Genomic DNA, 12,726 nt, shown 5'->3' with positions numbered 1-12,726 from the left:
TATTGGAGTTGCATGTTCTCCTCAATCAATTTAATTGAAATCCGTTTGTTAATTATATATCGAAGCGTGTCCGCTGCTACATCGTATATACCCTGTACAATTTTTTTCCAAATCAGATAAATCGATCTGATTGTATACAGTGGAATTCAAGTACACTGTAGTGTAATTCATGTGTCAGAATAGCGATTCATTGGGCATAGGTATTCATAAAATAAACGAGGGTGTTTCAAGTCTTTAAGAGGGTTTTTTTGTTTTTATCAAGCCTTCTTTTAAATCAATTACTACGTGCTTAAACCTAAGATATTATTCAGGTTTCAATATACATTGTATTCGGAACGACAATTTTACAGCAATTATTTTCTATTTCTTGTGTGTGCTTTGTAAAACTTTCCCTATCGTGAAAGTCACGGTTTATTCGACCTGATCGTCTAGCATTGGTCGACTAAATGTGTGCAAGATTCTCAGTGTAACCATAAACGTTTACAACTCATCAATCCTATCCTAATTATGCCGTTAATTTGATAAGTGCTCGTAATTATACCGAAATTAATCCGCATTCAAATGTCACCAAACATTTTCAGCAAAACATTCCTAAGAAAAACAAAAAACGAAAATGTCAAATCCAATGTTTTATTTACAATGTCCAATTCATAATTCATATAAATATGTTCTTTAACATATTGAGTAATATCAATTAACTATTACCATTTCATAACATTTAAAAACCTTTAATTGTCAATTAACTTTATTACGTATCATGAAAAATAAATACGTTCTTCCAAGTATACTCGTAGATTAACGGGACATTGTTGATGTAAATAAAAAGAGAAGCAGACGACACCTCTCTTCCACGTGATGGATCGCTTAAATAAATACACCGTACATGGGATTCTTAGAGAGTTTTGCAGATTTCTGGTCTTAGCAATAATTTCTTTCAAGACCTAAGAGGATACATGTAGGAAGTAATAAATTATGTAAAGAAATTTTCATTACAAGGAATGTAAACTAGATTGGAATTACAAAATTGTTCATTCTATTGGGAGTTACGTTTTCAATTAATCTACTAATTGAAATAATTAATTTGAATTATCCACGAAAATGAAAAAAGATAAGATTGAAAACTCAATGGAAATACATGTATAGAAAACCTACTTGTAAGGTAGAATAATAATTATCAAATCATCAATTAATATCTTTAGACCTAAACTAGATCATCTTATTTTCACTATCCCTAATCCAGAAAAAGAATTTTCAAATTCAAATATCTAAGAATTGGCAGAAGTTAAGATTGTTCAATTGTTAACGGACGACGAATGAGGCACGATGACGGACGCACACCACGAGCAAAACCAAACCATTGAGGAATTGTTCACTCGTATGGAGTCGGTGAAGAGCTGCAAAATTTAGGCTAAAGAATCCACACTGTTCAATGGCGGTAAGTGCCGAGCATAGGCCGAAATTTGAAGCCCCTCACCGGTATTGATGACGTCTCCTCATGAGTGAAAAATTCTCGGGACGTTAAATAAAATACAATCAATCAATCATAATTTCAACTTATCTTGTCAGGTCTCTACGAGGTGGTTGCATTTCAGGGGTATCTCAGGGTTACAATTTTGTTAAATCATAGTTCAATCTCCCTCATTGCTCGGTTTTTCGAATACCTGTTCCTCAAGTTTTGTTTTTAAAAAATCAAATTTCTCAAAATACTCCTACATTTTTCTTAATTTTTCTTTTTCTGTTTTTGAACTTTTCATTGCTTTCTTCTGACATGATGGACAGTATCAACAAAGGTCAGATCTCGTACCAATTAGTTTGTATTCTGATGCTGATAGCTTTAGATATGGCCTCCAACAATTTCCCTCACAATATTCATATTCTAATACGAGTTCTGTTTTGTCACCTGAGAATTTAGCAATACGTGGTTTGGACAGTCACTCTTATGGAATATGTAAGCGAATGGAATGATCGATTGATTGATTTTATATTGTTTAACGTCCCTCTCGATATTTTTTCACTCATAGGGAGACGTCAGCAATGTCGGTGAAGGGCTGCAAAATTTAGGCCTATGCTCGGCGCTTACTGCCTTTGAGCCAGGAGGGATCTTTACGGTGCCACACCTGCTATGACACGGGGCCTCGGTTTTTGCGGTCTCATCCGAAGGACCGCCCCATTTAATCGCCTCATACGACAAGCAAGGTACTGAGGACTTATTCTAACCTGGATCCTCACGGACTCTAATGGAATGAAAAGAAGCAATAAGTTCTACAGAAACTGTGTTTTGATATAGATACATGTAGCTAGATCATGTGCATACACTTCAAGATTTCAAATTATGAATGTGAAAATTAGTTTAGTACTTTGCTATCCAAATTTTGAATATTTTTGATAAAATTGAAAACTGCAAATTTCCGTCTTTCAGCCGAAGTAAGAAGGCGGACAGACATATATACTCCATTTAACGACGGATCTGTGCGACAAATAACAACCAAAACACAAGTAGCGTATGAATTTTACAATATCCTAGAATGTGAAGCATTATGAAAAACAAATACGTAAGAGTTTGAGGACAGATTTATAAAAACTCAAAAATGTGCTTTTCGCTGAATTGATGATGTGAAAGCATTAGATAAAATCTGTGCATCTCCATGCTTAAAATATACAGATTAATCTGTCATCTCTGAATGACACGATCTTTGGGAAATTCAGTCACGTGCACATAACATACCTGTATCTATATCAGTCTATATAATAATAATAATATCCTTTATTTATACAGGATTGCACAATTAGTTATATAAACTAGTTTACATCGTGGTCCTGTCTATAACATACATGTGTATATACAGATCGAGAACATATATCACAAAACATGGAAATATCATAGTTTATTTACATACAGATAAGAACTAAATGAAAAGAGACAATAAACACATGAGTATCATTGAGGATCCTTAATCCATTGCCTCTGTGCTCTAACTGAATTACATGTGTAAATACACATATACCTTGGTTAATTTCAGTAAACGGAATTAATGAGCACTGGCTTTGAACAACCTAAAATCGAACTTCAAATTGATTTAATTAATATTGAGCACGGCGATGCAATTCCTCTACATAAGAGTGCCGTTATTGGGGGGTACCTGTAAAGTGCGAAACGAAATCTACCGAAATGAAACGAAATCTACCGAGTTCGGTCATACAATCTGTTTCGTTTCGTTACGGTAGATTTCGTTTCGTTTCGCACTTTACAGGTACCTCGTTATTGGGTGGTTCATAACATTTGCCCTGTGCGTTTAATGTTTTTGTTATACTCAATTGGGAATAATTGCATACGGACTCCATTTCCACGTGCATTTCACTAAATAATTAATGTTTGCGGTATATTTACCTCATATTCCGTCCCGTGGGGACTCGGGTTACAATAGGTCCTTCGTACCCATTGCTTGTCATATGAGGCGACTAAATGGGGGCGGTTCTTCGAATGAGACTGCAAAAACACGAGGCCCTGTGTCACAGCAGATGTGGCACGATAAAGAACCCTCCATGTTCCAAGGCCGTATACGAGCGCCGAGCATAGGTCTAAATTTTGCAGCCCTTCATCGGCAATGGTGACGTCTCCGTATGAGTGAAAAATTCTCGAGAGGGGCGTTAAACAATATAAAATCAAACAATCATATTTTTTCCTACCAGTGTAGTTAAGAACTCAGCTTTACAAGTTGAAAATACAGGTAGGTAGGCATTGACACGTCAAGAAACCTCAATACCAAATGATCCTTTGTATCCAGGATTGATCACAAATTGTGGCACATGTGACCGAAAGATTCTCAAAGGGAGGTAAAAAAAAAAAAAATAACCAACGCAGTTCGTTAATGTATTCCTTCTTTGCGCGGTTATTTTGATGGATTTTTTTTTAAATGTCAAAGGGAATTAATTCGTATTCAAACACCAATAAACATTTTCATATAGATCAGTGGTAAGACATAAACGTCAAGTTTTTCTTGTTTCATTTAGTATATCCAACTTATCATTCAGCCGAAGAGTATAATTATTTTTTTTTTATTATCATGAATATGATACGCAGAGCCTAATGTTCTTAATAATTTAGTAGTAGCATTTTATAACATTTATGAATACCATTCATTAATCATATATTGCGGTTCATGAAAAGTAAAAATACTCTCAATTCTGAGATTTAAAAAACTCACATATAAGGACACAAGTATGATTTATTATATGTACAAGTGAGAAATCACGTGGGATGGTACGAAACACAGTTCACATTGATCTTTGCCTATCATCACAATATTTTATTTCTAATATGTGCCAGTAGTAAAACAACATTATATACTAAGGCACCTGATCCCACCTCTGGTGTGTCCAGGGATCTGTGTTTGTCTGATCCCACTTCTGGTGTGTCCAGGGGTCCGTGTTTGTCTGATCCCACCTCTGGTGTGTCCAGGGGTCCGTGTTTGTCTGATCCCACCTCTGGTGTGTCCAGGGGTCCGTGTCTGTCTGATCCCACCTCTGGTGTGTCCAGGGGTCCGTGTTTGTCTGATCCCACCTCTGGTGTGTCCAGGGGTCCGTGTCTGTCTGATCCCACCTCTGGTGTGTCCAGGGGTCCGTGTTTGTCTGATCCCACCTCTGGTGTGTCCAGGGGTCCATGTCTGTCTGATCCCACCTCTGATGTGTCCAGGGGTCCGTGTTTGCCCAACTCTCTATTTTGTATTGCTTATTACGAGTTATGAGATTGGTCATTGTTTATTATCTTCACCTTTCATACAAAAGATTTATAGTGGTATATATAGATAGATGAATGGATAGATAGATAGATAGATAGATAGATAGATGGATACAAATGTAGATAGATATATACCAGGCCTGATCCAGGAAATTTTCAAAGATGGGAGATCCGGGTTAGAATAGGTCCCCAATACCCCCTTTGTTGTCGTAAGAGGCGACTAAATGGGGCGGTCCTTCGGATGAAACCACAAAAAGCTAACCTCGTGTCATAGCAGGTGTGACACGATAAAGATTCCTTCCTTGTTCAAAGGCCGTAAGCGCCGAGCATAGCCCTAAATTTTGCAGCCCTTCACCGGCAATGGTGATGCCTCCATATGAGTGAAAAATTCTCAAGAGGGACGTTAAACAATACAGAATCAATCAATCAGAGAAAAGGGGGGTGAGACACAAATATGTACCCCACAAAGGGGGTTAGAGACCCCAAATTAGCAAATAATGACCAAAATCATCTATCACAATAATTCCTCAAAATTACCATGACATTTAATCAAATCGACCGTATGGCTTTTCTTAGGTTATGTCCAAATCAAGAGAAAAATTAGGAAAGATTCGAATAGTCCATATGCACTAGTGTATCTCCTTCATAAGAGATTTCTTTAGACATAACAAATGCACAGCGTAAGTCAATCTTTCTGGTCGATGACGTGTACATGCACTCTATTCCATCTCGGTCAGCCTGTGTCAAAACTGTCAATAAACCCTGGCGTCAAAACGTTACGTGCTACTTCAAAGGGTGCCTGAGATTTTATACTTTGACGTCCTGTGCAATGGCTGTATGCTACAAAAGAGGATCCGTGCTTTTGTGCACTCTGTAGCAGAATAGACATAAAGACTGCGTTGTCGGAAGAGTTTGAGAATAGCCCCCTTGTTCTCTAAAATTTGTCGGAAAATAAGAACCGTGTTTTGTGGACTCGATTTTGATCTTCCAACAAATTTTCTCAACCTCGCGGGCAACGAAACATCCACGATGGCCATCACTTCTTCAAGGTACACATGCTCAATATTCAAGTTATATTTTAATGGAGATATAAATACTACAATTCTTTTGTATTTCCATTGTCGCCTACATGTGGTGTTTGTGTCTCTCGGCTGGTTCTGTACGTGGGAGCATGTTCTACGTATGATTGGTTTCTGAATTGAGGCGGGCTCCTGGCAGATGGGTTAGGGTTACAGGCGATGTTGCAATATCAGTTGTGTTTAGCGTTTCACAAGTTCTATGGTCGTTTATAATAAGATATAATTTGGAAATACAACCTGTCAATGAGTCAAATACTGCCTGACGTGTTTTAAATAAATTGTGAGGTTGTTCTTTACATACTAATTTGACTACGGATTGCTCGGTTTGCCTGATCGGAATATAGGGCTCACGACCGATCAACAGGTAATGCTTACCCCTCCTGTGCACCTGGTCCCACATCTGGTGTATACTGAGTCTGTGTTTGCCCAACTTTCTATTTGGTGTTCGTTTTAGAATTTATGAAATTGATCGCTGTTTGTTGTCTTCACTTTATTTTCATTAATAAACTGAAATGAAAATCTCTATTTTAAAAATATACACATAAAATATACGGTTGTAGAAATTTAAATCAAATGAGTTTCCAGTTACGAGATGTTTCTTTCCTTAATGAGCTAAGTGTTGACCACGTGACTGTCTTTTTAGTATTTCACGTGCTATTTTCTTGGATTTGTACACATAGTGTTTTATACCTGCATGACCCATCCCGATGAATTTAATCCGATAGATCTTTAATTCTGAACGGAATCTGAACTCGATGTAAAAAATGATTGAAATCATCGGTTTTTCTGACTACGTGTAAAATAGACGCGCGCAATGCATACATTATGATAACACAAATAATGCTGACCGGAGATGTCCGAGAGATAGTTAACTATTTTTTTACCTACTCCTTTCGTCTGGAATGAGATTAAGAAGTCTATGTTGCTTAATTTATTATGACAGGTGAAGACAACGAACAGTGATCAATCTCATAACTCCTATAAGCAATACAAAATAGAGTTGGGAAAAACGGGCCCCATGATATACCAGAGGTGGGATCAGGTGTCTAGGAGGAGTAAGCGTCCCCTGTCGACCGGTCACACCCGCCGTGAGTCTTATATCTTGATTAGGTAAACGGAGGTATCTGTAGTCAAAATCAGTGTTTCAAGAACGGCCTAACAAATCGACATGAAATAAGTCAGACAGCATTTGACCCAATGATAGGTTGTATTGGCAAACTAGATCGTTTTAACGACCATAGAATTTGCGAAATGCTGACTTCAATCGAGACTGTTGAAACCCTTGCACCATCAACTTGTTTTGTCAGTAGTGTCTCGATTTAAAAACTGATCATACGCAGAATATGATCAGTTTTTAAATCGAGGCACCACTGATAAACAAGTTGATGGTGCAGGGTTTTCAACAGTCTCGATTGAAGTCAGCATTTCGCAAATTGTTTGCGTATCAAATCGGTTGATAGAGGTATAAACAGGTGATAATGGAATATTGCTACATAAATATGGGAATTTGACGATGGAGAAGTTGAAATCTACCCGTTTATATAACGCCCTCATAAACTGGGAGAAAACAATCTTAATTTTTAGTACATACGCACCTTTGACTGTTGTTAAACTGATTTTATAATTAATTGATATATCGATTTATTTTTTTTTAGAGTACAGTAACATTTTATGAAATAGAGAGTTCATTATACGCAGCTTACTTGTTTATTGAACTATGGCGCTATTCATGAACATGACCTTAATTTACACGATCTCTGTTTAGCACAACTACTCAAAATGTAGAAAAAGTTTTATAATTGTTTCATCCTTTTTGGCAATTTGATAGATAATCTCGATCATCCCGACGTTTGTGTAAACTCTCTACCAACATCCGGGCGCTTTCTATAGTAAAACAAAACGTTTCCCGTTAAATGGCGCTAAAGTAAAAACCGAAACCATAGGAATGCTTATAAAAAATATGTTTGCGACAGCGCTCATTAATAAATAGCTCGTATGTTCCTTGTATGAAATCTAATCTACGAATCTCCATCACTGATAATTGAAATAACTTTATTTCAAACTGGGCTCAGTCCATGCAGGCGTCACAATCAGACTGCATGCTAGTTGTGCTACGAAAAATCCGAATACATCTGTTCCGCAGGGGAAAAAATGTTCTAAAAACAGAATCAGTGGAACTAATATTGCTTAAATCATCTAGAGTTTATTATGGTCGCAGGCATTGCCCTATCCTGCTTTTAAATCTGACTGTTATTTAGCTTTGCAGGTATTTTGATCTGGACTGCACCTACCTGATAACCATCAAAACTATGTAAAGTGAAGATATGATGATAACGAACAGTGGTCAATCCCATAGATCCTATAAAGAATACGAAATTGAGATTAGGGCAAACTAAAAATCTTAGAAATGAAAGGTGAAGATAACGAACAGTAATCAATCTCATAACTCCTATAAGCAATACAAAATAGAGGGTTGGGCAAACACGGACCCCTGTACACACTAGAGGTGGGATCAGGTGCCTAGGAGGAGTAAGCATCCCCTGTCGACCGGTCACACCCGCCGTGAGCCCTATATCTTGATCAAGCAAACGGAGTTATCCGTAGTCAAATATCAAAGATGGGATTAAGTGCTAAGATTAAGCATTCCTTGTTAACTATTGAAATTTATGTAAAGCATGAAATGAAATCATAACGTTTAAAAAAGTATCCTATTTCATTTTTAAAAAATAATCAAATGATAACGATGGCTTAGGATGTATATAATTAGCTTAGGTTTAATATTTTATAATGTAATTCCGCAGTAAATTACGGTCGTCTTTCAATTTCAAAAACCATACTAATTATGTAATGGCCCGTTTCTTGACGGCCAATAATAAGTCACACACGCATGCGATCACACTCACACACACTACTACTACTACATTTTATGACTAAATAAAGTCAATTTGAACTTTTTCAATTTCAAAATACTGTACATGTCCTCCACTTTTCATCGCTATCAAATATCTCTGGTGTAGCATTCCTCTTTAAACGAACTGCAGGCATTGAATTTTTAATACCTTTTAATGCATTAATCACAAAGACGGAGATAATTCCTATTTTCACATAATACACTTTGATTTGATATAATAGTGGTGAATAATTATAATAAATCGGAAAAACAAAATAAAAAATAACAGGCATATTCTTGTTTAAAAGGACATATCCAAATGATAATGAGACATTTGGTCACCTTGACACTATCATGCGTTATCCGTCAACGAAATGAATCTAATTAACATCTGACAAATGTATAATAGTAATTTAGAAGCATAATCAAGTGATGCAGAATTATGCAAATGTATTCGATTCTTTCATATAAAAGAACCTCTGCATTGTCAAGCAGCATTGGAATTCTTGTAGATTTCGATTGCTAATAGGTAAGATTTTACTTGAAACGTTAATTCCTATCATCTATTTAATTACTCGTGTATATATTTATTTCCTTATTATCCTCAAGTATAACTTTTACATATAAAACAAGATATGTTTATTTTTTCACATTTTAATAGTTAAATATTTTTAAAGAAAAAGCTATGAACTTTTTAATGATTTTACAACATCATTGACAACTCGCTGCCGGTAAAATGCGCTAATATCAAATTTCAATTGCGGCTCTAAAATTTACAACATCAATTAAATCAAATCTACAGACATTATTATAAAGGCATTCTCCAATTCGTATCTCTGAAGTAGGCCTATAAACGATTACAGCTTCCTTTATGACTTTAAAGTAGATTCCATAGGTATCTTTAAATCTTTATGGGATTTATATGAGATCGATCTCTGTTCGTTATCTTCACTTATTCATCAGTATGCGACAGTCTGTGTTATTAACGATACTAATAATAGTGGTATAATACTATATTATCGTTATAATGATCTAGTTTGCCAATACAACCTATCATTGGGTGAAATTATATTCCTTATAGGAGTTATGAGATGATCACTGTTGGTTATCTTCAACTTTCCTATTTAGTGTAGTATTATTATCTGTATTACTAGTGCTGTTACTTTTGGCGTTCTTCATACTATCCAGGCCCGTTGGCAGGATTTTTCAAGGGGGGGTTACATAGACTCGCAACGCGAGTCTATCACCTCGCACCGCAAGGTGCCACTACGGCAGGGGGTCTGGGGTATTTGGTGCAAAATCCTGCAATGTAGCAATTTCCTGGCACTTAATTTGAATTTTGGAATCATGCCTTTTTTACTATGAATTTTCATGGTTTTCATAAAATATCCCGACTTTAATAGTCACAATTCAAACAAAATGCCGACTTTAATAGTGCTTAGTAGTTTTCAGGGGGGGGGGGGGGGGTTCGTACGAACCCCACGAATCCCCCCTGGCTCGGGTGTGCTATCAGTACTATCTTTGACACTATTACTGCCATCGGTATTATCATATTTACCAAAACTTTGGAACTGTTTAATTCACAGTCAAAATTAATGTTAGCGCGTTTGTACTACTATTTATACTTTGGCACCTTTAATGCGGTCATAATTGCGCTGACGCAATGCATATAAGAAACACTGGAAGTGCGTCGTGTTACACCTGATAACACTAAATAATCCATAGCATTCAATAATAAATACGCCTAATCATATTCCTTTTTTTTTCTCAATGTGTATAAATGATGTTTACATTTTTAGAAAAAAAAAAGAACCATGTCGTTGGCGTCACTGTCATTGTTTGCATTGACAATCCTCCAACTCCCATCATCATTGCTGTCATACCATATTCCAAGATCAAGCAATCGGAATATTCCTTCAAACCAAAGATTAAACGATGAATTCGCTCCTTTTCGGAGCCCATCTCTACAAGCAACTCGGGATTTTCCATCGCCACCGATGAAGATTAGAATCCGCATGCCTCAACATACAAATTTACCTTTACCACCACTAAATGAAAACATGGTGCCGAGGAAACCATTTGTACCGCTGCCATCATTGTTAGGCACATTAAGGAAGAACTATCTCCAACCTCCACAAGCACCTCTACGATTTTCTCCTCCGCCACCGAATTTCAGATGGCGTCAGACCCATCAAGTGCGTTTACCGATGCCCTTTGGTCCTCCACCAAATATCGTTAGAGATTACATCCCCTTGCCTTTCCCACCACCGCCCTATATGGATTTCATTCCTCGTCGCATGACTTTGAAATTCCCGCCAGTACCAACCCCGAGAGGAGAGAGGTGGCCACTTTTGACACGGGGCCCGATGCCGATCTTTCCTACCCCAGGACCTCGAGGTTACATTCCACGACCAATGCTGTTTCCAATTCCTCCACCATGGGCAGGTCCTCCATCTCTAAGCAATGATTTCGCCGAGAGTTCTCCAAGAATACCGTTCCAACTCAATAATATCATTCTTCCCCCTCCACCACCACAATTCCGAATGCTACCAAGGCACCCCACTTACCGTCCATTTCCATGGCAAATGAATAAGGGTGCTGGACCAGTCTTGACAGAAAATTCGCCATTTATGCCTTTTGCAAATTCGCCATTTATGCCTTTTGCCCCACCACAAACTGTAGTTGATGCGCCTCCCCGCATACCGATGCCATTCCCTAATATAATTCCAAGGAATCCACCAGTAATCCCACCGCCATATGTATTCGTTGACAAAATCCATCAGTTGTTGCAAGGAGGTTTAGACCGTCCCCTGCCACGCCTACTGCTGCGCAACTTCCTGTAATTTGTATCGTATTTTACTACAAGACTGCACATTATCGCTGTTGCACAGTACATTAGTTCTGTAGCCAACACATTGGTATTGCAGGTTGTACTATGAACCTCTTTGAAACTGAAATCCAGAGATGTTACACAATATTATTTGTTTTGTATACTATAACACGTGATACAGTACAAAGGGAAATTTTCGCCGTGTTTTATTTTCACCCAGACATCCTCCTGGACTACTGTATTGTCCTATATGAATATTCACCCACTTTTAATTTCGTCCATATAGGACAAGGGCGAAATAGCTTAAACAGAACAAGGGTGAAATATCCCTGTATATCACATCAATGTTTTGCGTATATCTAATATGCACACATCCATACACTAGTATGTGAACTATTTCACATATCTTGAACGGATTCATATTGAAGAAACATCTGTATTGTAAATGTAATGCTCTGAAAATCATCTGTTTTGTTTTGAGTGGCGTTTTTAAGTAATTGTGCATTTATATTGCATGTATCTACATGTAAAACGTATTCAATGAATTTGCACTATTTAAGTTATCTTGCTTGTCATATGGAATATGTAATACTGAAAATAACTATATTTATTTACATAAGGTTTGCTTCATAACAAAGATATTTTTTTAAACTGCCTGAGGAGTCGCTTGTGACTGAAAGCGTTAATCATTTACATGTACATGTAACGGTGACTTGGCATCAAAAGTCAATTCGTAACTATTGTTGATTCATTCAAGACAACAGGGGTTAAGATTCTTACATGCGGGTCCTGTATAAGGACCCATTGTTTTTTCCCAAATTCTGATTAATTTTTTTCTTCAAATTATCAGCTCACAGGCGTAGTAAATGTGGTATCTGCATGTGTTGTTACATGAAATCTGCAACAGTTTGGGAATTAACTGTCTAATACGCTGTATAAGTTCGCTTATCTAAATAAAATATGAACACATTATTATAGTTTTTGTTGCATATTATTTACAGAATAAAGTTACTGTAGCATATACAGGGGATGATTACACCTCCTAGGCACCTAATCCCACCTCTGGTGTGTCCAGGGGTCCGTGTTTGCCCAACTATCTATTTTGTATTGCTTATAGGAGTTATGAGATTGATCACTGTTCGTTATCTTCACCTTTCATATATCCAACATAGAAATTGGAGCATGTGTA

The 12,726-nt window shown here is 37.1% G+C and overlaps 1 protein-coding gene across 1 annotated transcript; it reads left to right on the top strand.

Moving 5' to 3' along the window:
* The first annotated feature begins 9,138 nt into the window (after positions 1–9,138).
* On the top strand, positions 9,139–12,509 carry LOC125665310 (uncharacterized). Its single transcript, XM_048897960.2, has 2 exons — positions 9,139–9,236; positions 10,507–12,509. The coding sequence occupies exon 2, from the start codon at positions 10,522–10,524 to the stop codon at positions 11,548–11,550; it is 1,029 nt and encodes a 342-aa protein (XP_048753917.2). The 5' UTR covers positions 9,139–9,236; positions 10,507–10,521; the 3' UTR covers positions 11,551–12,509.
* Positions 12,510–12,726: the final 217 nt, after the last annotated feature.

This window comes from Ostrea edulis, chromosome 10 (assembly GCF_947568905.1).
Source record: "Ostrea edulis chromosome 10, xbOstEdul1.1, whole genome shotgun sequence".
In the NCBI taxonomy this organism is placed as follows: domain Eukaryota; kingdom Metazoa; phylum Mollusca; class Bivalvia; order Ostreida; family Ostreidae; genus Ostrea; species Ostrea edulis.
This window is presented reverse-complemented; position numbering and strand designations above follow the sequence as displayed.